We start from the raw sequence: 27,357 nt of genomic DNA on the forward strand, positions 1-27,357 counted from the left end.
CAGTTGAAAATAAACTTGATTAAAAAAACCCAAGCACGCTGGGCAGTGGTAACACACGCCTTCAATCCCAGCAGTTGGGAGGCAGAGACAGGTGGATCTCTGTGAGTTCGAGACCAGCCTTGTCTACAAGAACTAGTTTCAGGACAGGCTCTAAAGCTACAGAGAAACCCTGTCTCAAAGAACAAAAAGAAGAAACAAAAAAAAAAATTCCAAACCTGAAGTCTTTTGTCTGTTTTTTTTTTGTTTGTTTCTTCGTTTTGTTTTGTTTTTTTGTTTTTTGTTTTCCAAGACAGGGATTCCCAGTGTAACAGTCCTACCTGTCCTGGAACAACTCGAACTAGCTCTTGTAGACCAGTCTGGCCTCAAACTCAGAGGGATTCACCTGCCTCTGCCTCCCCAGTCCTGGGGTTAAAGGTGTGTGTTGCCACCATCCAGACTTTTGTGGATATTTTAGCTCCAATTTTTTTTTATTCTGCCTATGCTCTAGAAATTTAGTAATGCCAAATTAAAATGTAATGGGCTAATGTCTTTAATGGAATATTGAAGCTGTTCAATGGTTATCACTGATGACTCTTTTAGGTGTCCAGTAAAAGTACCCAGGTAGGGCAGAAATAAATGAAAATAAACATGTAGCTTCAAAGGGCATTTATGTGTTAATACAGGCAGGAATTTTCAAAGAGTTTATTATCATTACAGAAAAGCCATTGCTGTGCAGTGGAAGCTTATCAAGGTGCCCTAAGGGTAAGACTCCATATACAGAAACCTTCAATTTAGGGATGGTTGAGCAAATTGATTCATAGTCACAGGAAGCTACTTCATTCAAAACCTTCTGCACCTGTGGTCAAGCTCATTAGTGTTCATTGCATTAAAGAAAACCCTACTTCTCAGCATCACCAGCAATGTGTTGGTCTTGGGAACATGAAAGAATCAAAATTTAAGATCATGGCTTTTTAGCCCATGGTTACAGTTTACCATTATTGCAGGCATCTGTGTTTGGCAGAGACAGAAGCCCAGTGAGGAGACAGTGAGAGTTCATTGCATGAAGCTGTGAGGATTGAAGCTGGGTGTGGTGTGGTTTCCTTTCCTCTCTTGTTCCTTTAGGGCCTGCCACCCAGTTGTCAATTAAATTCCACACATGGAGGCTTATTTTTTTCCTTATAAATGCTTGACTTTGGCTTGTTTCAAGGCAGGTTGTTTTTAATTTAATTGTTCTCTCTCTACAATTTCCCCCTGTCCTTTATCTTTGTTCTGTATTCCTCTCTTTATTTCTTGCTCCATGGCTTGCTGCATAGCTGGATTGAAGGATCCTGTTATTTTTTCCTTCTGTTGCTTCTTCTTTCTTTTTCCTCCCAGATTTTCCCTTCCATTGATTCTCTTTTCCTGGCAGCCCTGCCTGTCCTTTCTTGTCATGTGACAGGTCATTCAAATATGGTTTAGAACAACCAGTTATTTTAGATAGGCAAACTGTCACAGCTTCACAGAGCTAAACCAATGCAGCAATTCTTTGCATCATTAAAACAAACGTTCCACAGCATAAATAAATATGACACATGTAAAAATGTGATTTCACAGCACAGTGGTTTCCATTTTGAGCCCAAAGATGTTAAGATACCTAAGGTATGACACAACTTCCATGGAGAACTAGCCACTTATAGTGATGGGAAGTTTCCAAAGAGACAAGTGCATGAGAACTTGCAAGGACAAGGCCGTTTAAGTCATTTGAAACTGAAGCCCATCCATCTGACAAGGGAGCTACAGGATTTGATGTTTGTCCTGCCTGCTTCAGTCTTGCCTTGGTTGAATCTTCCCTCACTGTGTCTTTATTTTTCTCTTTTGGAATGTTAATGGGATTTTGTACCATTGATGTTAGAAGGAGGTAACGTGTTTTCGGGTTTTATAAGATGTTGCTGTGAACAGATGATCTTGAGTGCCAGATGGCATTACACATTTGGACAGTGTAGGGACCATTGCAGATGAGGATCATTACATGTCTATCCTAGAAATGACAAAATGCAATTTTTCCATTGTTGACCATGAACCAATAGTGGCTGGGGTCAGAATGAACTTGATTGAATGAACAACCTCCCAGAAAAGATCACGTATTTGAACAAGTTTCTCTCCTTGGTGGCTTTCTTTCAACTTCCTGTGAATATTTAGTAGGAGAAGCCTGTCTAGATGATATTCCTCATTATACATAATGAGTCTCAATACCATGAACTAATTTCATAACACTTGTATCTACTGTTTTGTGCTTAACATTAATCAGCCAACTTCCTACTTATACTGAAATTTTTTTTGCCATCATTATTGGTTTGATATCTGCATTCTATATCTTGCCTATATTCTATAGGTAAAAATGAGATATAGCAAAAACAGTTGCTATTTAAGGAGTTTGGCAACATGCTATTTTAATTGCTTTGTTTGCTTGTCTCAGTAGCCCTTACTGTGTGGCTCCAAATTCCTGAAAGTTTAGGAGGACATCATTTCTGGCTCTATTCATTTTTGTATTATTGGGTGATAGCCCTGTAATATAGATTTTTTTATATATCAAGTATATGCTGCTGTGTTGAGCTTCACATATATCTTGAATTTTAAAATATGTCTGCATGGATATTCATTACCTGGGTACCTGGTCATCAAGGTGATCTAAAGATCTCAGAATTCCTCATCATAGAACAATGGAAAGTTGTGATCCCCATGTAAGTACTAAAAAATGTGTCCAGCTCCATTCAAGACCAGCAAGAACTCTGAATTATTCTACCTTCTCTCCATCTCTTTGTTGATTATTCATGACCAACATGTATATTTCTAGTGTTTTCATCTGTACATTTTAACTGCTTTACACATGAAGTTCCTTACTACAAAATGTTATTAGACTTACAGTTTAAATTATGACACTTCAGATATCTGAAAAATGAATACAGAACTGGAGTGAATGGAAAATTATTTAGAAGAACTTCAATAAAAGCCTTTTTGTTTTTTCTATCCCATTTGTTTGTTTCACTGAATTTTACAATGGAGACAGTGTCTTAATGTGTACTTCCACCTGTCCTGGACCTGATTGATTGCATAGACTTGACTGGTATTCAACTCAGAGACAAATATACCCACCTCTGTTTTCTGAGTGTTGTGTTTAAAGGCACAATACAACAATACACCAAGGGTGTCCATATTACATTTTTTGTGTGGTCTGTAACTCTTCATACAATTTTCTCATGCATACTATATAGTGCTGATCTTTTCTGTTGTCTCTTCCTCTCAATAGACCTTGCTCTTATGACAGAGTTGACTCTGCTTTTCAATTTCCCTCTATAGTGACTGTCTATGTCATGGCATACGAGTAAGGAACACCAGAATCATCTGTCTATACCCTGAAAGAAGTATGAATTTCCATCTTTGTCACTGTGGTGCTTTCCATTTTACACGTGTGGTGTATTTTCAAAGGCGGTGACCTATGATGATGTGCACATCAACTTCACCCGGGAAGAGTGGGATTTGCTGAATCCTTCCCAGAAGAATCTCTATAAGGATGTAATGCTGGAAACCTACAAGAACATCATTTCTATAGGTAAAAATGAATTTCCTTTGTGTTTCAAAATATGGAAACAACTTTTCCATGGTTAAGGATGTTGTACTGCAATTTGATTTAGAAAGAAGAATGAGGTGAATAAAGCAGTCATAGCTCTTAGGTGCACTTAAGATAATAAGCTAAATATTGCACATTGTTAAATGATATAATATATATTCTTGTCCTGTATTTTAGGATATATTTGGGAATACCATAACACTGAAGAACATTGGCAATGTTCTAGAAGACATGCAAGGTAATTTTCATGTGCAAGTTGATAACAATGTGCCTCTGATGAGACTGCACTTTCTCCTAGAACTTTTAAATAAAAGCAGCAATGCAAATAAGCACAGCTTTAAGTGCGTAGATGGTTATGAAATCCTCACAAATCCATATACCTCAGTTTCATGTATATGAATTATTCTTCCATTCCTATGTGTATCAAGACACTACACTTGGTATAAGCTTATGAGCATAGAGACATGGAAAGATTTAACATACCTCTCCTAAGAACAAAAAGAAGATAGGCAATAGTTTCCACATAGAGTATACTTGTTAAATTTGATTCAAGTATACAATACTGATGGTTTTCTACAATCATTATTACTATAAAAACATTACAAAAATGTCCCATGAAATGTAAGTATGTGCCAATACTTCTTAATGTCCTAGTTCAGTTAGCAAAGGAAATAAGATACACAGTATAGTAAAATTCATGAATGCAGTAAAGTTGGTAAAGCTCTCAGTGTATTCAATTGTCTTCAAAAGTGTGAATAATATATAAAAGTATTTTTGTAAATGTGAAAAGGTAAACCATGAAACAAAGGAATTTATCTTCATACTTATTTTCCTAGATGCAAACTGACCCCAATTAAAAAGCAAACATGATTTTAAACAGAGTTATGAAACCTTAATAACTAATTGCTATTTAGAATTGGAACAAGTACCAAATTAAATTCATACAGATATAAGGTTCAACAGTTTATTGAATGTGATAAAGCTTTTAAATGTGCCAATTATCCTTGCAGGATTGAAAGAAACCAAAATGGTGAGAAGAAACTTTCAGTGTATACTCAATGTGTTAAAGCCTTTTCTGATGACACCCACTTTCTAAAGAATGAAAAAACACATACTGCAGAAAAATGGTCTAAAATTAAGCAGTGTGGTAAAGCCTTTGCTTATCACAGTTATATTCACGTGCTTAAAAGAAAACACACTGGAAATATACCCTATGAATATAGTCAAGGTGATAAAGACTTTGTTTTTTATGAAACTCATCAAAGTCATAAAAGAACACATACTGGAGAGAAACCTTATGAATGCGATCTGTGTGGTAAGGCCTATGCATGTCAAACTGAACTTAAAAAGCCTAAAAGAATATATACTGGAGAGAAACCCTATGAATGTAATCAGTGTGATAAGGCCTTTGCACGTCACAGTCATCTTCAAAGGCATAAAAGAACACATACTGGAGAGAAACCTTATGAATGTAATCAGTGTGGTAAGGCCTTTGCACAAAACAGTCATCTACAAGCTCATAAAAGAACACATACTGGAGGGAAACCCAATGAATGTAATCAGTGTGGTAAGGCCTTTGCATGGCACAGAAATCTCCAAGTGCATAAAAGAATACATACTGGAGAGAAACCCTATGAATGTAATCAGTGTGGTAAGGCCTTTGCTGAAAACAGTACTCTTCAAAATCATAAAAGAACACATACTGGAGAGAAACCCTATGAATGTAATCAGTGTGGTAAGACCTTTGCAGCTCACAGTACTCTTCAAAAGCATAAAAGAACACATACTCGAGAGAAACCCTATGAATGTAATCAGTGTGGTAAGTCCTTTGCACAAAACAGTCATCTTCAATTGCATAAAAGAACACATACTGGAGAGAAACCCTATGAATGTAATCAGTGTGGTAAGGTCTTTGCATGGCACAGAAATCTCCAAGTACATAAAAGAATACATACTGGAGAGAAACCCTATGAATGTAATCAGTGTGTTAAGACCTTTGCAGCTCACAGTACTCTTCAAAAGCATAAAAGAATACATACTGGAGAGAAACCCTATGAATGTAATCAGTGTGGTATGGCATTTGCATGTCACAGTCATCTTCTGTTCCATAAAAGAAAACTGGAGAGAAAGAAACCCTATGAATGGTTTTAGTGTTAAAAGGACTTTGCATGTCACAGTAGTCTTCAGTTACATAGAACACATACCTGATATAAACACTATGAATGTAATCAATGTGGTAAGGCCATTAAAAGTCACAGTCTTCTTAAAGTGCATAAAAAACATTCTAGTGAGAAACCCTATGATCGTAATCATTTTGGTAAGGCCTTTGCAAAACATAGTCATCTTCAATCGTACAAAGGATCATAGAGTAGAGAGATCCCCTATGAATGTAATCCCTGTGGTTAGGTCTTTGAAGACCACTGTACTCTTCAAGGATAAGAGATCACATAGTGTACGGAAACTTTATGAATGTATATCAATGTAAGGAAGACTTTTCACATCTTATTCATCTTCTAATGCATAAAAGAACACAGTCTGGAGAGATAACTGTCAATGGAATCTGTGTTAAATCCTTTGTCACAATCATCTGCAAATACATAAAATAAACCATTCTTTAGAAAAGCTCTATAAATTTAATATGTATATTCTTGAAACCATGAGAAAAATCATACTATAGTAAAACTCTATAAGTGAATTTAGTGTTTTAATGTTTTGTACTTCATACTTTTGTGTGTAATCAATCTGAACAAGCTTATGCATATTACCCTAATCCTTTGTACCTATGGAAGAAATTGAGGTCTTATTCTAACTTATTTTTTAAATATCTTAAGCCAACACACACACACAGTTAACCAACATCAGTTATTGTGTAGAAAAAAGGGATAGTGTAAAAATCTGTTCAAGCACTATGATATCTCTTTTTATTTTGTTTGAACCAGCAAACTAATGGGTAAAACTTTTTTGGAGCCTTAGGAGTAGGAGAAAGGGCAAGTCAAAGAAACACACCTTGGACCTGAAAGCAGAGCCAAAGGAAAGCACTTTTTCTCTGAATCTAGAACTAGTTAAAGAAACAAGATCTCCCTGAAAACAGCCAAACATTAAAAAGTGCCAGTGAAAGAAATACACTCTCAAAATACAACCAAATATTAAAGCCCCACATTCCACCCTTATCCAAGTGAGCACTAAAGTAACGAATCCTTCAGTATGAAATCCAGCCCATCTCTGATCTTGCTCACGATCAGGGATTAAAATCTAACAAATTCCCTCATTCAAAATCTCCTTTGATGCCCCCTGATCCTAAGAAGCCGTAGATGAGCCATATGCCAATTCAATATGCACCTGTCCTACTCAACACTGGCAGGGGTATTTATACTCCTGATTTCTTCCCTTTCAAATAAGAGGGCAGTGGAGCATGCGCATGCTCACATGGGCATTTGTGTGAAGACATTCTTTCACTGGAATGCTTCAAAAACTTCTCGAGTTGTGCTGACATACAATTGTTACTTCTGTTTGGAAACCCTTATGAGAATTAAGCTCAAACCAGATGTGATGGATCACTTTTAACTTTTTTGGACACAATCAAAGATTTTTTGTTTCACATTTTTGCAGCTCTTTAACTGCAAGCAGACAATTCTTTGCTACTGCCCCATTTGCATGAGCATGTCTCTCTGTAGGATCTCTGCCCATGTGAGCATGCACGTGCACCCCTGCCCTCTGTAGGAGCTGCTGGCAGGCTCTGGGCCAGAGAACAACAAAGGAAGGTTATCAGTGTCTTGCTTCTCTTTAAGAAGCTTTCAGTATCAGCGCAAATAAATGCAGGCAGATATTAAAGAATATATACCACTTTAATGATTCAATAAACTTACAGAACCGAGGTTCCTGTGTTGCACAGAAGGCAGGAAAGAAAAAGGGCCAAGCTCCCTCCTGCGTGCCCAATTTATTCGTATGCATTCGCCCGAGGCAAACCCGCCCCCTAGAGGGACTGGACTAACCCTACATCTCCCCATTTTGTCTAAATAAGACAGAACTAAACCAAATATAACTATAAACAGTAATAACAAATGATAAATATAACAAACAATATTGAGAACAAAAGTTTTGCTAGACATTCTATCTTAAGGAGTCTAAATAATGTAGAGAGTAACTACAATTAAATAATCTTCAACTCCATCAAAGATCTGAGAAGGGAATAAATATTACTTAACAAATGAGAGATATCCAAAATGTGCAACAAATGACAGAGACAACTGACTACCTGGACAATCATCCAAAGTCTCGTTTGCAATGTTGAGTCAACCAACTTTGGCTAAGGCCTAACATAACTGACATACCATTATCAAATGCAAGGAACTTTCTTAGAATTATGCTACCCTGTCTTGGCAAGATAAGACAATCCTGTTTAATATCTTAGTCAGTAGTTGAGGTATGGGCTTTTCTTAACCCAAAGGCCAGTTCTGCCAAGAAGATATGCTCCCAGTGGTGTGTCTTTTGTGCTCAATGTTCTCTCTGGAGTAGAGTGGTGTTGTCAGGAGTAATCGTGTCTCATTGGCACAGAATTCTAGGTTAGATTAAAGGCCATTTTATACAGCTCTTCAAAGAGGCTGAAGATTTTACTATCTATACTAAATATAATCTCTATATATCTAAAAGACCTGATTAACCTAAAAATAAATATGACAAACATAATTCTCAATACCTATCTAATTTGAAAACTAAGAGAATAAACAACTGTGCAATATGAAGACAGTGATATTCACCTGTAAACAATGTCATTACATATCAAATGTAAACAATGTTATTACATAAATAGTATCAGAGGTAGAAATGTACATTGTGATATGATAGATGTATCCATACAATATAAGCATACTCTTATACAAAAATAGAGGTAGGAACACTCACATTCAATATTCAATATATCAATATACAAGAAACAGTACCAATATAATTTTCTAAAAACAGTAAGTCACAAATACCAATCATCCCATCAAACCAGTTAATCCCCCCCTTTTTTTGAATATACCCCTAATTCCATACAGTATCTCCCCATCCCCTCAACCCTAAACCAACCACTAAAAGATGTCCCTAACCCTGTGGGCAAACTCTTTTGGGAGAGGGGACGTCGTCCTCTTAGATTGCTTCTATCTGACATGGGGGCGACGTTCTTCTTAGGGGCCCCTGTGAAAGCAAATGATGGTAAAATTCCCAAATTAACCTTTGACCTAAGAAAATTATAACTAGTCTCTGAGCATTTTGAGAAGGTCCGGCCAGAGTGTTGTCAAAAATGTGCATCATTTGAAATTGTCTCCTGCAGTTGGTACCAAAAAACAGGTCTAATATTAGCGCTTAAAAAAAAAAATTCATGACGTCATAAAAACCAGATTGAGTTGATGTTGTGGGGCCCCATCTTCATCCTGGAAACATCAAAGATTACTGTAGGAAAATGTGTTGCTTGTTATGGGAAATTTAAACATTAACAACAAGGACATATACTGACATATAAAGAAAGACACAGATGTGAGGAAAGGCAAAGAAAGTTTATCAAGTATTAATTTATTCTTTTTTTTTTTTGAGACAGGGTTTCTCTGTGGCTTTGGAGCCTGTCCTGGAATTCGCTCTGTAGACCAGGCTGGTCTCAAACTCACAGAGATCCACCTGCCTCTGCCTCCCGAGTGCTGGGATTAAAGGCGTGCGCCACCATATTAATTTATTCTTATTCTGTCCCATTTCATGGCTCCTGATCTGAGACAGAAACTCTGAAATATCTCTTATCAACAGGCTTGGAATTGAAGAGGGCCTGAGCCATAGTCCAACTCCAAAACCAGCTCTACACATTTATAAAGAAGTGTTCAATAAAACATATAAATATATATAAAAAATCAATACATACAGTATGTATATAATTTTATTATTGATACTTAGTGGGTCGTAACTATTTTCCATCCATCAGTAATTAAATATTCAGGGTCTCTTAAATTCTTTGAAGATGAGTATTTTCCTGTGGAGATGAGAAAAGAACCCTGCCCCCAACCTATCTGTAATCCTTACCATCAGAATGCCCGTCATCCTTGTGAATGAATTGTGATTTTTCTTTTCCAAGGGGCTTCTCCTCTTCAAACCGAACCTTTATTAATTTTGATGGTATCCACAATTTTTCCTCCTCTGTGGAGACAAGAGCAACACCTCTTCCCCAACACAGCACATCTCCTGGCTCTATTGTGAGGTCAGCACATCCTTGAAATAAACTGGTTGATTTAATTTAGCAGACTATTCCATTATCCAATGTTTTTCTGCAGCCATTGTCCCCTTCTCATTAGCACTGAGAAAATTCAAAGTTAATAAAGCATTATGTAACCTATTTCTGGGGGTATTTTCCACCCCTTTCTGTTTGTTTAACATATCCTTTATAGTTTGATTTGATCTTTCTATGATTGCTTGACCAGTAGGATTATATGGTATACCTGTAACATGCTTAATATTGTAATAAGCAAAAAAATGTTTCATTTTCCTAGAGTCATAACCTGGACCATTACCTGTCTTTATTTGTGTAGGTATACCCATTATGGCCATAACTTCTAATAAATGAGTGATCACTGAATCAGCTTTTTCTGAGCTTAAAGCAGTTGCTCATTGAAAACCTGAATAAGTGTCAATGGTGTGGTGTACTTATTTTAATTTGCCAAATTCTGCAAAGTGGAACACATCCATCTGCCAGATTTCATTCCTTTGGGTGCCCTTTGGATTAGCCCCTGTAGACAGTGGTGTTTGGTTATAGAAAGAGCAAGTAGGGCATTTCTTAACAATCTCCTTAGCTTTTTGCCATGTAATAGGAAACTCTTTCTTCAAACCTTTGCTATTGACATGGTGTTTTTTATGAAATTCGGAGGCCTGCAGTATACTACCAATCAATAATTGATCACTTTCAGCATTTTACCATGTGCTAGAGGACCTGGAAGAGCCATATGAGATTGGATGTGTGTTATATACATAGGGTAAAGCCTGTTCCTTATCATATGTTGTACCTGGAAAAACAATGAGGTTAGTTCTGTATCATCAGGTATAAATTCAGCAGTTTCAATATGTAAGATAACTCTTTCTGCATAGTGTGAGTCAGTAACTATATTAATAGGTTCTTTAAAATCCCTTAGCACCATAAGAATGGCATATAATTCTGCTTTCTGTACAGAATTATAAGAACTTTGTTCCACCTTGCTCAAATCTTCTGATTTGTAACCTGCCTTCCCTGATTTATTAGCATCAGTATAAAATGTATGGGCTCCACTTATTGGAGCATCACGGATGATTCGAGGAAGAATCAAAGAAGTTCTCCTTATTAAGTTAGGCCTCTTGCTTTTTGGATAGTTGTTATTAATGTCTCCCCCCAAAAAAATTAGCCCAAGCTCTTTGCCATGGTTCATTATCTTCCCATAACTTCTTTAGTTCATCAGCAGTGAAAGGCACTATAATTTCTGATGGGTCTATGCCAGCTAGTTGATGAAGTCCCATTTGCCTTTTATAATTAATTCTTAGTTTTTTCCACATAAGTTTTTTATTTCTTACTTGGTTTATATGGTAAAAATATCCATTCAAAGATAATATCATCTCTCTGCATTAAAATACCTGTAGGAGAAATTTTGGAAGGTAATATGACGAGAATACAACTGAGCTCTGGATTCACCCTGTCCACATGTGCTTTTTGTAATTTTTCCTCAATCATTGTTAGTTCTTTTTCTGCTTCAGCTGTTAATTCTCTGGGACTGTTCAAGTCGTTATCACCATCCAAGGTTTTGGTTAAATGAATTTGTAGACCAGGTGTTATCCCAACAGCTGATCATAGGCTGTAAATGTCTCCTAACAGTCTTTGAAAGTCATTAAGAGTCCGTAGCTGATCTCTCTTAATTTGTGCCTTTTGTATCTTAGTTTTTTGCAAACCTATTTTAAAACCTAGATAATTAACAGAATCTCCTCTCTGAATTTTTTTCAGGAGCAATCTGCAATCCCCATTTAGGTAAAACTATCTTCATTTCTTCAGTCTTTCCAAGGATTCATGTTTGAATCAGATAACAGAATATCATCCATGGAATGATAAACTATTGACTTGGGAAATTGCTTGTGTATTATTTCCAATGGTTGATTTACAAAATATTGGCACAGGGTGGGGTTGTTCAACATGTCCTGTGGGAGGATGGTCCATTGGGATCTCCTCATAGGTTGAGAGTTATTATAAGTAGGCACTGTGAAGGCAAACTTTTCTCTATATTTTTCTTGTACAGGTATAGTGAAGAAACAATCCTTGAAATCAATAACTATGAGAGGCCATCCTTTTGGTAATAAAGAGGGCAGAGGAATTCCAGATTTCAGAGGGCCCATAGGTTGAATAACCTTGTTGATAGCTCTGAGATCTGTCACCATTCTCAATTTATCAGAATTTTTCTTAACAACAAAGACAGGAGAATTCCAAGGGCTAGTAGATTCTTCTATATGTCGAGCGTCTAATTGCTCTTGTACCAGCTGTTCTAAAGCCTGCAACTTTTCCCCAGCTAAAGGCCATTGCTTGGTCCACATTGGTTTCTCAGTCAACCATTTTAGGGGCAGGGCTATTAGTATCTCTGAAGGGGCATCAATTGCTTTGTGTTCTTGTTCAGTCTGAATGGCCAGTTTCCACTGTCTGTAATATCTCTTAATATTTTCCTCAGAAATAGAGGCTCTAGAAGCAGCAGGAATGTTAATTTGGGTATTCCATTGCTGTAATAGGTCACAGCCCCATAAATTCACTGCAATATTGGCTACATATGGCTTTAGTATTCCTATTTGTCCTTCTAGCCCTATGCATTCAACCCATCTCATGCTTTGCCTTACTCAAGATAGGGTTTCAATTCCCAGGAACTGAACATCTACCTCCTGAAGAGGCCAATACGGATGCCAAGATTCTGGAGTCCAGTAGGCCAGTAATAAAAATGCCATTTACACATACTCTTAGCTTTGGTCTTTGTTCACTTATACAAGTCTGCCAAAATACATGTAACTCATCCTTCAGGCCATTATTGCTTTTAACAGCAGGCAAGAGGTTTTCTAATTTTCCTGACGAGGCACATTCTCTGCAGTAACCCGAAATGACTGAACCACATTTTCCATGGAGGCCTACGAGAGGCCCCCTATTGTGTTTCCTGATTGTAACAGGTTGCCTTGTCTATCTATTGTTGACCTACACTCATTTGTCCAATGTCTGCCTTTCCCATATCTCCTACATAAACCTGAAGGCTGAGTCCTTCTATTTCTGTTATTCCTAGAAGAGACATTATTATTATTTATGGAAATACTTTTTTGCAATTCCTTTTCATATGTCCCATTTTGCCACAATTAAAACATTTGGTATCTTGATGCCTTCTTTTACCATTGGAAATTGCTTCTTCTACCCATGCTTCAGTGCCATAGTCAAATTTATCAACATTCATTGTATGCAAGACCCATTCGTTCAAGGGCAGTGATCTGATCTTTAAAGGCCCCAGGATCCTTTTGCACTCCAAATTGGCATTCTCATAAGCCAAAGACTCAATTATTATATGCTTTGCTTCTGAGTCAGATATCCCTATTTGTACAGCTTTAGTTAGTCTTTGTAAAAAATCACTAAAGGGTTCTCTCTGACCCTGTTTAACTCTGATATATGATTCCATTCTCTGTCCTGGGTCTTGAACCCTGTCCCAAGCCTTTAAGGCTGCTGTAGTACATATGGATAAGGTGTGTTCATCATAATTAGCTTGTTCCAGAGGATCGGGAAAATGTCCTTCACCTAGAATTTGATCTAAGGAAATCTCAATTCCCTTGGCTCTTTCCTGCTGTTCTAAAAGTCTAGCCTCTTGCCTGAACAAGCACTCCCAATGCAATTTTGGTCTGATCTCTAGAACTGCTTATATCAATTGTATCCAATCGTGGGGCATGGCCTTGTTACTGATAGACCAGGTTTTTAGAATTTATTTAACAAAGGAGGAATGTAGCCCAAAATTTATAACAGCTTGTTTTATTTCTTTCAGATCATTCATACGTATGGGCTCCCATGTATGTTTCTTGATGACCCTAGGGTTTCTGGAACCAGTCACCTTCTCTGCTGTTATTACTGGAAAGGCAGGTAGAGCTTTATGGAAATTATCCTGGAGAGTTTTACTCCCTGATGGAGTTAAAATTTGCCTTTCTACCGTTTGCTCCTGTTCATCAGAATTTAGAATTTCCTCAATCTTTTCAAATCTGTTTACCATTGCCTTCTGCAAGGCCTGAATCTCCCATCCAGAATTATGCTCCAAAGCCTTCATTGAGGATTCTAAGGTATGAAGTTTGTCCATTAGAGACAATATCTCATCCTTGGATATAATTTTCATGGCATGGATTGTGCCTTCTTGTATTGACAATCTGTCAGCCAATCTGTCATATCCTTTAGACAAAATCCGATTGTCACATTCAGCAGTTTTAATTCTCTCTGATAATGCTTCAGTTCCTACAGACAGGGACTGAAGTTTATGATCCAAATCAGCTGTTCCCTTCTCCACAGTAGTGAATCTCTCCTTAATATCAGACTGTACCTTTTCTAAATTTTGCTCAGTTGACAGAGTCATATTGGACAAAGATCTATTCTCTTCCTTGAGAAATTAAACTCTTTCTTGAGGAGGTCGTTGTCAGTCTGAATTGTTTTTAAGCATTCAACCTCTGCCCTAAGAATCCTGGATTCATCCTGTAAGGACTTTATCATTTTTTTAATGTCTAACCATATTATAAAGAAAAAAAGAAAAAAGGATAAAGATGGCAAGCCCTATAGATATCCAATAAGGGAAACCATATATCTATCTATCTATCTATCTATCTATCTATCTATCTATCTATCTATCTATATATCTATATCTATATATCTATATCTATCTATATCTATCTATCTATATATGTATATATATATCCTGCAATATCTCAGCCATGATGTAATTAAATAGGCTGTAGAAGCCTTCAACAGTGATATTGTCAGATATTTTCAGTCAAATCTGTATTTATTTCTATTTATCCTTATTTGTTTATTGATTGATTGCTTAAAAGAAAGTTTACCTGCAATGACCGTTGCCTACCACTAGGTGTTGGGGTGCACCTGATTTAAAGTGGTTAGGAAGTCAGAGCTGGAAGGGAATTCTGAAAAATATAAGCTCACAAGGCTGAGGGGATAGATTGACCACGACCATGGGGTAGCACTCAGGTGGAGTCACGTGCCCTGCAGTCCATTTGCTAGCTCGCTTATGCCTTACTTCCAGGATTGCGGTGCTGGCAGTAACTGCTCCTAAGCCGCGGTGTTATGGCAGGAGCGCCAGGCCAAGTCTGCTGCAGTGACGGTGGCAGCGGCGGCGGGAATGCCGGGAATACGGGGCAGGGGGGGCACCCTGATGCCACCAGAGTCACGAGCGGCCTCAAGAGCAGCCGCCTGTGTAAGAGCACGCACGGCTCAGGGGCCTGAGCTCCATTTGCTCGTGCCTGTGAATCGCACTGGGTGCTCTGTGGGTGCTGGCGCCTGTACGGGAGGGGGAAGCAAGCCGGGTGTGCGCTGTGAAAGCTGAGGCAGGCTAGCAGGCCGGTTCGGGGTGTGGTGTGAGCATGCAGGCCAGGCGGGCAAGTATGGCCTGCAGTAGGGCCAGGCAGGGCCGAGTTCTGCTTCCTGAGCTCCATTTGCTGACTTGCTGAAAGATCAAGAGTTGCTGCAGGCGCTCAGTGACCCTGGGAACTATGGCACTATGAGCAGGCCTTGCTGCTTCTTCTGCCACTGTAGTGGGGCAGAGTGGATCAGAAGACTGGCAGGGGAGGGAGCTGCGCTGACAGGGAGCAATCTGTATGGAGGGGAGAGGCCTCCAGCAAGGAGGGGGAAGGCCCTGCCAAGAGAGGTCTCCCACTCCAGCAGGCTGCGCAGCGACCAGAGAGCCAAAAAGCCTCATGATCATCTCCAAACTGTTGGCGGGTGGTCTATAGAATTAACCAAACTAGCTTTACTATAAAATATTCAGCTTTAATAAGGGAAAAGGGGGAGCTTACAAAGCCAGAGTTCCAGCAAAGCACAGGAAAACAAAGAGGAAGCGGGGAGCACACCTGCAAGATTTATAAGTAAATATTAGCCTAAGGGGAACACGTCCTACAAACAAGGTGATTGGCTGGGCTTCCCCTTCACCAGAGAGCAGTGTTTAGGGTGCACCTGCAGACAAGCTGGCATGAACTGTTCTCTTCCTCCACGCAGCTGTGCTGGATCTTCCTCCTCTAGTTTTTCCATTCTTTACTTCTTTGGCACCTCATGTAGTCCCCACTCTGAGGGCCCCACTGGGAATTAAAAACTCCTCAATCTCCATCTTGTCAATCCCTGGTACCAGCCTGCCTGGCAAGAATAAGGATATTCTAGGAGACATTTATAGTGAAATAGTAGACACCATGAAGTTCTAATTTCCCTCGGAGTTTCACTGCGGGAAAAGACTGACTTCTCCAGATGAGAATGTCTCTCTGAAATTTGCTCCCATTTACTATTTATCTGACGACCTTGCGGAAGTGGAACATGGATGAGGGTTTCAGAGATGGGAAGACTTTCATTATATGGTTTAGTTATAGAAGTTAATTGTGTTTATCTCTTGCCAGGTATCTTCACCTTTTAGGGCTGCAAGGATGCATTAATTTTCTTAGCTTCATCACTGTTCCAAATAAGTCAAACTGAAACAAATGTCATGTTGATAATTTTTTATTAATAATTCACTCTTTTGTATTTCTATTGTTTCCTTTTGTGTTAAAGAATAGTCTCAACATGAATTTGTGGCTGGCCTGGAACTCACTATATAGACTTGCATTTTCTACAAGATCAGAGAGATTTGCCCACCTTGTTCCCAGTGTACCTGAATTGTAGGTGGATTCATTACAGACAACCAATTAAAGTTTTCATGACAGTGATTTTATTTTAGCCTTGGATTTTCTGGAACTAGCTTTCTAGACCAGAGTGGCTTTGGATTTACAGAGATCCACCTATCTATGCTGCCCAAGTGGTAGGATCAAAGACATGCACCACAACATCCAGTCTAAGTTTGTTCTTTTAATTGGTGTAAGCTTGTTCTTTTAATTGACTTAATAAAGATAAGTTGCTAAACCTGCTGGTTATGGTATCCAGGAAACAGGATGGGTCCTACCCTCAGAAACAGAAGAAGACTCCCATCAAATGCTGCCCTCTTGACATAAAGACCCTTGACTTTCAAGTCTGAGCAATATTGCTTTTCTTTATCTTTGAGTGTGCTATAATTCATCAAGGGACTAGGGCAGTATGATGTCCTTATTCTACAGATGATGAAATGCAAGCACACAGAGATAAGTGATTTTGGATGTACTTAAGTATAACCAATCCTCTTAGCCATTCCAAAATTTTAATGACTCACTAAATGAAGCTAAAGTCAGCTAAGTCAGTCAGTAGCACAGGCATATGTCCATAATACTTAGGAAGTAGAGGGGGGGGGATTTTATAATTTCAAAGTCATTCAAGTTGAGGATGGTCAATGGGGTATGTATGTTTGGAGACCATTGGGACATAGGGTCTACATTTCCCCCTTAGCTCAGATCACAGGCCTAGGAACCAACCCCTCAGGCAACACAGACCTCTCCTAAATAGCAGGTTATAAAAACATAATGAACAGATGAATACTTGCTAGATAAACAGATTGATATGTGATAAGATATACTTATTAAATGGCTATCAATTGTAAAGTCTATGTGTGGGGTGTAGGAGTGTGTCACCATTGTTACAGTTTGAAAATGAGATGTTGGGCTGGAGAGATAGCTCAGTGGTTAAGAGCATTGCCTGCTCTTCCAAAGGTCCTGAGTTCATTTCCCAGCAACAACAAGGTGGCTCACAACCATCTGTAATGAGGTCTGGTGCCCTCTTCTGGCCTGCAGACATACATACAGACAGAATATTGTACATATAATAAATAAATATTTTTAAAAAAAAGAAAATGAGATGTCCCCACAGTTCATGTGCTCAATTCCTCATTTCCCAGATGGTGTCACCATCTGCTGGCTGTGGCATCTTCAGATTCTGGCCTTTCCTATATTTTTAAATCTGCTTTCTAATGACCATATCATAAGAAATTCCTAAGCAACTTGTTTCAGCCACTGTGATTTTCTGCCCAAGGGCACAAAACTAAGGAACTGTGAGCAGATATCCCAGGAGGTAGCCACACCTATACTGTACCTTCTATAAGACTAACTAAATGATTACAACCTCAGTAATTGTGGTGAGGTTTAGATATTAGAGGTCAAGAGCATAATTATAGTTTAAATTGGATTTATATTTAGCCTCATTGAAAGCCATTTATATTAGTGTGCAAATTTTGTGTAGAGACAACAGAACCATAGGAACTCTTATAAAAGAAAACATTTATTTGTGACTTGTGTACAGTTTCAGACGTTTATTCTATTATTGTCATAGTGGAAAGGATGGTAGCACACCGGGAAACATGGTCCTGGAGAAAAAGTTGAGATTTCTATATCCCGATCTACAGACAGCAGTAAAGTAGAGGCACTAGCCCTGGCTTGGTACTTCAACATTAAAGTCCACCCTTAGTGATTCTTCCTCTAAAAAAGGCCACACATACTCCAACAAGACCATACATCCTATTGACTCTCAATCAGTCTTGCTCTGTGCTATAACTAAGCATATAAATATTTGAGCCAAATGAAAAATTCTTACTCAAACCACCATGTCATTCTTTATCCACCATTGTGCCTGACTTAACACTCTTTAATATCAGATAGAAACCTTTTCCAATGCTCTAGCTAACAAACCCTCATTTCTACTAACTCAGTTTTCTATAACAGAGGACCAAACTATTCTCTAACCCACCTGGCTCATAACTAAAATTTCACCAAAGTATTTAAATGGTGTCGTAATGTGTGCCTTTATTCTGTTTCTATAAAAACTTCAGAAACCGCTTTCTTCCTGGAAGAGGAAATGTGGTGAAACCTGTAATGGGGCCATTGATCATTTACATTTTGCTTTAGAATAAATCATCAGTTGTCCTCTCCATGGTTGGAGTAGTGTTTCTATATTGACTTGATCATTGACTTGACCTACTGAATACCTCATCTCTTTCTGTACTTAAGTTGTTCTCATGGGTGTCCTTGTCACATGTACTGGAAACCAATCACCACAGCTGTTTATTGCTGTTTATTGTACCTTTATCCATTATTTATCTATTGAATGTAAACTATTTATTGTATGTTTAGCTCAACTATTTTATATATTGGAAATTTTTCACACCTACACACCAAAGAAAGAAATGAAAGAGAGGAAGGAACAAAGAAAGACAGAAAGAAAGAAAGAAAGAAAGAAAGAAAGAAAGAAAGACAATTAGAGAGAATTGGCAACATTTAAAGCAAAATAGCTAAAAGTGGATAGGTAAGAACTTCTCATGTTGCCCTATAATGCAGCCCTTACTTATATGACCAGGAGGGAGACACAGCATATTTCAGTTGAAATCCTGTGAGTACTGTCTGTTCTCCAAAACTCAGCAGTCAATGTTAGTATACTTAGCAAACAAAATGTGATCTTATTTACACACTGAAGCTATATCTATTTCTTCGTTCTGCATTTCTGTTATGGTTGCTAAGCAGTATGAAATGTGACTGTGATTTCACTTCTACTTGTGCCTGTTTTCTACTGTTGTTATTTCAACCACAATGTCCAGAGCAGCTTGAGGAGGAAAGGGCTTGTTTGTCTTACATTTTCCTGTCACATCCCATTATTGAGGAAATCACAGCAGGAACTAAAGCAGAGGAATGTTGCTTAATGGCATGCTCCTTGTGTCTTGCTTAGCCTAGCCAGGGGTTTCAACATGCTCAGTGGTCTGGGTGCTTCCACTTAAATTATTAATTCATAAAATACCCTTACTGGCCAGATCTGATGGAGCCTTTTCTCTGTTGAGATTCACTTTTTCCAGATGTCAGTAAATTATATCATACAAGTGAAAAATGAAATGACATATTATTGGGCAGAACCACACCTCACACCTAGTGTCCCAAGCTGTATTTTGTTCTGGAGGAATCAAAGATGAATCCAACAAAGTCACTGAAGTCAGAAAGCTGAAAATCCAAGGTGGACAAGACAAATACAGTTGATTTCTGCTGCTGTGAATCGCAGTGACTGCCTTGCTGAGAATAAGGTTTGACATCTTTGGTCAGGCATAGGGATTTTCTTGGACAACGCTTTGAAACATAAGTATATTTGAACTTGCCAGCATGATAGAGTACACACTTATTGTTTAAGAATCAGAGGTTACTAAGTATCTTACAAAGGAGTGACTATCCTTAATATGGTAGACTGATCCTCCCAAAATACCACTGGTGCCGCTGCTGAGAAACCTGAAGGTAGAGGAAAGCTAACTGCTTCTGCCTACTGCCTAAGCGATCTGAAGCCTATTCTACAACCTACACTGAGCAACATGAAATTTTTTACTATTGCTTATGGTAAGGTCAGGGAATTTCTTAGAATCCAAGTCACATAATGTTGGGAGGAACAATGATGGCAATCAGGTGAGAGCTTGAGTCTTAGCAGGACATCTATATGTTGCTGGAGCTCCTTCTGCTCCTTCAGCCAATAGCTGCTGAGATACCAGCCCATTGAGGCGTGGTCTCTCTCTCTCTTTAAAAAGCAGCAACTGCCCTCCAGTCACTCTCTGGCTTCTGGCTCCACTTCCAGTGACTAGGCTCCCTTCCTAATTGCACAGAGGGCTGTTGTCTGGGATGGTGATGTGTAAGTTTTTCCCCCTTAAATAAATAACCATTCTATTAATCATAATTCCAAACTGGTGTGGGATTGTTTGTGACTTATGCCTTCATCTGTATAATTACAAAGATCACCAAAACAATGTTCAGTTAGCACAGTTTAATTGACCTTCTTAGAAGTTGATCCTGGAACTCAGTTCCATAGCAACATAACTCTTCCAGGGACAGCACTCATGGAAAAAACTGTGGCCTTCCTGTTGAAACTCTGGAGCTGTGGGAACTGGGAAGAATGAGCAGAAGACCCTTAAAACTTTGGTTTATGTACTTGGAGATCCCCAAACTCATCAGATCATAGGAAGCTTTGGCTAAAGCATAAGTCACAGTTTAAAAACTGAGGGGTACATTATGGATCACGGATGGCAGAATGATCCTGAGTCTCTTCCCATCACACATGAAGATAAACCTGGGAACTCACATCATGCAATGCAAGGAAATAGAATTGGGGCTTGGAGGAGATCTAAAACCTATTGAATTCACACGGTATTTTGAATTTCTTGATGGGTAAAAGCAAGTAAGAGTCAACTACTTCTATTTCTGCCTGGACCAGCAGCAAGGAAGAAGATTGGAGCAGAAACTATTGATAGAATACAGAAAAGTAATGGTGAAAAACAATAAAGTCATAATATGATTCTTTTGGAAAGAATAATCATATTGTAAATTTTTAGAATAAAAGACTCATGTTACTAGAATGAGAAAAGATATGGGAGACAACACTCCAAAATTTATAGAATAATAGGGATCATAAAGAAGTATTGTAACATCTATAGACTTATAATAGTTGAAAACTTACAATTTTCTACTGTGCATTTGAGTCTGAATGATATCATGGAGTAAAATTTGACATGCATGAAGAGACAAATCTCACCTGAGTTCACTTGTATATTGTGTTTAAAGAGTTCCCTTAGAAATTGTGGATATCATTATGGTTACCCAAAGCTTGGGAAAGGTGATCATGAAGGTAGATGGAAGGTGGCTACAAGTAATATATTTTGAAAGAGAAAGATGCCATAATTCAAAGAAAAATGTAGGGTTAGAGGATTGGCTCCACAGTTCAGAGCACTGGCTGTTCTGACAGGTAACCCAGGTTCAATTCCGAGCACCCACATAGAGACTCACCACTGTTTGTAATACTGGTCTTGAGGAACTCACTGCTCTCTTCTGACCAGCAAAGTTACCAGGCTTGCACTTGGTAAGTATTTGTAAGCAAAATAACCATATGCATAAAATAAATTAGTTAAAAAGAGAAAAATGTAAAAATAGTAACTATGGGGGGCTAGAGAGATGGCTCAGTGGTTAAGAGCATTGCCTGCTCTTCCAAAGGTCCTGAGTTCAATTCCCAGCAACCACATGGTGGCTCGCAACCATCTGAAATGAGATCTGATGCCCTCTTCTGGCCTGCAGGCAGACACACAGACAGAATATTATATACATAATAAATAAATAAATATTTAAAAAAAATAGTAACTATGATAATTTATTGCCCCAAATATGTGAAGGAATGTGTTTTATAATTAGCTTAATTTAACATTTTACAACATATTTGTATATTGTATATACTTTATACATCACATTATATAAGATTAATGCATGCTGTAATGTTATCAAGTAAATGAGGTATTTAAGGTGTACTCCAAAATATTAGACATCTCAGACAAAATGGACAATTTTCTATAAACAACCACGAAATATGAACAAATTCTCAAGCTTAGGACTCAAGAGAAATTTTCAACATCTGCTGCTTTGGGAGGCAGGAGGATTCTATCTTAAAAACCTTCCTGGGCTACAGAGTGAATATAAGGCAATCTTGAATGAATCAGTTAGGGCCTTTCTCAAACAAAAAGTAGAAAATTGGGCTTGGCATACAGATCATTAGGAAGGTATTTACCTAGTAAGGAGGAGAACTCAGCTTCAGTCCTCTCACCAAGAAAGAAAAGTGTAGAAGATCTGTGGACATGGCTCGATGGGTCAAAGCATTTGCCAAATAAATATAGTGTCCATAACCATGAGTTATCAAAACTCACACTAAAAATCCTGACTGTACTTCTCATGTCTATACCCCCAATTTCTGTCTGTCCAGGGAGTTAAGAAGTGGACACAGGAGGATCCTGAGAGCTTGTCAGCCAGGATATTTGGGATAAGTAACAGAGGAACATAGCTAAGAGGCCACATCTCAAACAACGTGGAAGTTAAAGATCCACATCTAAGCTTGTCCTTTGACCTCCACACATGTGTCAAGGTGCATGTAGAGTGAAATGACCCTTAAAAAAAACCTATTATGGCCCCAAAATAAGAATTAGTGAAAGAAACCATCCCTGGCCTTGGAACCAGAAAATCCAACCTTGCTCACCAGAACCAGTGAAAGAAGCCCACTCTGGCCTTGAATCCAGAGTCAATAAAAGGAAGGCATGCTGACTTTAAACACAGTGCCAGTGAAACAAACCCACCCTGACACTGAAATCATAACCAATGAATGAAACAACACCCTAACTCTGAGCCCCGATTCAGTGAAATAAACTAACCCTGGTCCTGAAACCAGAACCAATGAAAGAAATACACCCTAGCCCCGAAACTAGAACTAAAGAAACACATCCTTACCCTAAAATCTGAGCCAAAAAAATACACTGGAACTAGAAGCAAATAAGCCTCTGACAAACTAAACATAAAACTAAACACTCTCTTAGCAGTGAAACCATCAATAACTGAGATTGTCTAAGATCAAGGAAATTGAAACCAGACCAGTTCCCTCACTGAAAATCTTCTCCCTGGATTAACTCTACCCCTAAGGATCCCTAAAAAAGGTTCTGTGTCTGTTTAGTTCAGAGTTTTCCTTCTACGCTCTTGTAGAATCATTCAAATTCCTAGATTAATGAATCTTGAAATAATTTGGGGTGAAGATTTTCTTTTGCTGACACAGATCAGAATCTCTGCTTGGCAGCTCCTTCATGGGAACATAGCTGAGTAATAACTTTTTTTCTATGACCACAGTGGATTGCTACATTTCTTCAGGGAATTCTCTTAGCAGAGTGAGGCAGAAGTAACAACTTGGGCAGTAGCTGAGAGGAAAAGGTGCTTCCGATGTGAGTCTCCATTGGGAACAAAGAAGAGGTCAACTCTAAATGGCTCTCTCTCAGAGAAATGCAGGTTTGCCATATTTTTTGGGAGACCATCCTACACTGGATCCCAGCTGCAGTTATAGCCTGACATCCTGACAACAGGACAGCTTTTTCCATACATCTATAAGTAAACAGGATACTTTCCCTTCACAGTTGTAGGTATAACCTCACTTCCTAATAAATCAGGATACCTTTCTCCTCATAGCTGTAGGCATACACAGGATATTTCCCTCCACAGCTGTTCATATTGCCTGACTTTCTTACAAGTCAAGATACCTTTCTTCTTATAGCTGGATGTACGCAGAACACTTTCCCTACAGCTGTAGGTATAGCCAGACTAGCTGATATGTTAAGATACCTTTAGTTCCATATCTATAACACTTGTAGGCATATCTGGACTTCCCAACAAGTTAGGATACCTTTTTCTCCAGAGTTGTAACACTTTGAGGGATAACCTGACATCCTGACAAGTTAGAACACTTTTCATCTGGAGCTGTAACACTTGCAGTTCACAAACAACAGTGTTCACACACATACAATCACACTCATGCATATGCATGTTATGCACACTCAAACTCGCCAAGAAAAAATAGAAATTCTGAGTAGACTTTGTTCTGATTAATTGTCCATTGGCTTGGCACAAGCTAGGGTTATCTCGGTAAAGAAACCTAATTGAGAAAACACCTCTATCTGATAGTCTGAAGACAATTCTGTAGGGCATTTTCTTGATTAATGACTTCTATGGAAAGGCCCAGGCCATTGTGGGTGGTTTCATTCCTGGTCAGGTGACCCTGGGTGCCTTAAGCCCTGAGGAGAAATCCAGTAAGCAGCACCCTACCATGGCCCCTGCATCAGTTCCTGCCTCGAAAACATGGATTAAGTTCTTTCTTCCCCATGTGCTTTGTGGGCATGTTGTTTCCTCAAAGCAGTTAGGAGCAAACTAGGCTAACTTATCCTACATAAAAAGGTTGAATTAGCAATAATAAAAAGGAGAAGCCCAATTACTTTTCTGGTCAATTTACCCAACATTTAAAGAAACAATGCAAATTGCTGATAAATTGCTCAAAATATTAAAAAGAAAGATGCCAAGGAACATTTAAAGATGTCTTTATGAATTCCAAGGGACCAGAAATCTTACACACAGCTACTGAGTTGGAAAATTAGGCAGCTGCTTTGGAATAGAGCCTAGTAGCTCTTCAATACATGAACCAGAGAGAATTATCTAACAGTATTGAAAAGGAGAAGAGAAGAGTAGTTATCTTTGTGCAGAGTGGAAGCAACTGTTAGCATCTCACCACAATTTTCCAGAATTTTCTACAGACTTTTCATGGGAAAGATAATTTATAAAATAAGATTAGGACAGAAGCTGATGCAATATTTGATGATTTTCCTTTTTCCCCTCCAATTGATTATGCTATGATAATTTTCTATAATCCAATATTTCTTCTAAAATGTTTTTTCATATCTATTGAAAACCACCATTGAATGTCACAGAAATTTATTTTATTAATCTTTTCAAATTGCACATCAAATTTTCACTATTTTTTGTAATGTGGATTAACATATTTTGTGCTGTAAGTAAAATTTGTACATATTAATCATTAAATTAACCATATCTTTTTTCTATGTCTCTGTGTGTGAGTGTGTGCATATGTGCACATATGTGTATGTGTGAATGCATTTCATGTATTCCAGGCTGATCTCAACCTTGCTTTGTGCTTGTGGAGTTTCTTTAACTTCTAATCTCTCCATTGCTGTCTTCTAAGTATGAGAATTATAGGTATGCACCACCATGCTATACATGTGCCCTTCATTTTTTTCTTAAACTAGATTCCTAGTGATGGCAGGGAAGGATGAAAAGATCTGACATTTTACGATCTTCTGTTCATATCCCAATTACTGTATAAGAAATTTATATTGATTTATTACCCCTCCCACTTCTTAGTTAACAATAAGCACATGATCAAGAAAAGCTGATTCACTAAGTGTGTAAGGGAAGATGGTTCTTGTCATAGACTGAATAAAAAGTAGCATAGCCACACTGCTGCCCCTAATCGTGCATGCTCAGAAGATATCTATGAGCAGTGGTAACTTCCCCTTGGGACTCTGTGTGTATCAACTACAGTGGGGGAGATCCAGTCCAGCATTGCTACCAATTCCTTGGGGAGATCTCTACTTAGGAACCACCACTTGGGTAAAATTAAATCCTTGGCTACACAAGAGAAAATCATTTTCAGCAGAATTCAAAAAGACATAGAGGGAAAAAGTTTGTATAACTAAGATAGATACAACATAGAGAGAGACACTGTGCTTAGGTGTCCTTACAATAGATGCTTAAATATTTGTCAGATAGCTTAATGGATGTAATTCATAGTTGGGTATAGTGGTCTATGCCTTTAATCCCGGAAGTTTGAGGCATCTGTCTCTGGTGGCAGATACATGGCTTCTCCTCTGACTCTGTCTACTCTTTCTATATATTAATTCATTAACCAATAAAAACAACTGTATATTGAGGGATTTCCCATACCACAAAGGCAGGCTGACACTGGTCTATATAGTGAGCTCCAGACCAGCAAAGGACTACAAAAGTCCTTGTCTTAAAAAATAAAATAAAGTAATTTATAAAACTTAAAGATTTAGTAAAAATTGAAAGTAGAAGTATATGAATTTAAAAATTACTTATTTTATGTATATTAATATTTGCCTGCATATATATATATATATATATATATATATATATATATATATATATATATATATCTGTGTGCCTCTCCCTCCTGAATGCAGGGATTGGAGGCATATAACCCCATCACCCACCTTGAGTTCTTGATCGTTTTGAACATTCTTTTTGAGATATCTTTAGAATGATGCATACTGCCTCTGCAGAAAATCCATGTTTTATCACTTGTGTAAAAATTTCTTGACTCTTAGTGAGGAAAATATACCAACTCGACCCCAAGGAGAGCAGCTTCTCTCATATGCAGGCAAATATATATCATATTATGCAGAGTACGTGGAGGCCAGAAGAGGGCATTGGATCACCTGGATCTATGTGGGTGTGAATCCTCTGCAGAAAAGTAAGTGCTCTTAACTGCTGAGTCATCCCTTCAGATTTTATTCCTCATCCTCAGGTATATCCTTTGTAAATGAAATTGTAAGGTGTATTAATTAGATTTAGAGATGAGTATGGTATGCTAACACAGTTAAATGCAAGGCATAGACATTCTGGCCCTAATTAAAGAGAGTGTGGATTATTTTGTGGTTTGGTTTTTATTCATTTATTTTTTTATTTTTTATTTATTATTATTTTTTTTTTTTTTTGGTTTTTCGAGACGGCCCCTGGCAACAAGGTTTCTCTGTGTAACCACCCTGGCTGTCCTGAAACTTTCTTTGTAGACCAGTCTGGCCTCAAACTCGTTGAGATCTGTGTGCCTCTCCCTCCTGAATGCAGGGATTGGAGGCATATAACCCCATCACCCACCTTGAGTTCTTGATCGTTTTGAACATTCTTTTTGAGATATCTTTAGAATGATGCATACTGCCTCTGCAGAAAATCCATGTTTTATCACTTGTGTAAAAATTTCTTGACTCTTAGTGAGGAAAATATACCAACTCGACCCCAAGGAGAGCAGCTTCTCTCATTTGTCCTGCTCCTTTATTTCCTTGCTCTTTCTAGCCTGCCTCACTGAGACCCAGTGGACAGAGGCAAACCCAGAAGGGCAGACAGATTGCTCTTGAGGGGCTCTGGTGGCCTAGAATAAGCTAGCATATATATACATCATATTTATGCGGAGTCTGTACAGGCCAAAAGAGGGCATTGGGTCACCTGGA

General features: G+C 38.3%; 1 protein-coding gene across 1 annotated transcript; it reads left to right on the forward strand.

The window, feature by feature from the left end:
• Positions 1-2,678: 2,678 nt before the first annotated feature.
• On the forward strand, positions 2,679-5,632 carry LOC121434686 (zinc finger protein 120-like; the record flags this gene model as incomplete). Its single annotated transcript, XM_041633606.1, has 4 exons — positions 2,679-2,699; positions 3,445-3,568; positions 3,764-3,824; positions 4,852-5,632. Coding segments are annotated over exons 1-4 (987 nt in total), but the record flags the coding sequence as incomplete, so codon positions are not given.
• Between the last annotated feature and the right edge of the window lie 21,725 nt (positions 5,633-27,357).

Source organism: Microtus oregoni, unplaced genomic scaffold (assembly GCF_018167655.1).
Source record: "Microtus oregoni isolate MIOR12 unplaced genomic scaffold, Mior012 000044F_ref0000062, whole genome shotgun sequence".
In the NCBI taxonomy this organism is placed as follows: domain Eukaryota; kingdom Metazoa; phylum Chordata; class Mammalia; order Rodentia; family Cricetidae; genus Microtus; species Microtus oregoni.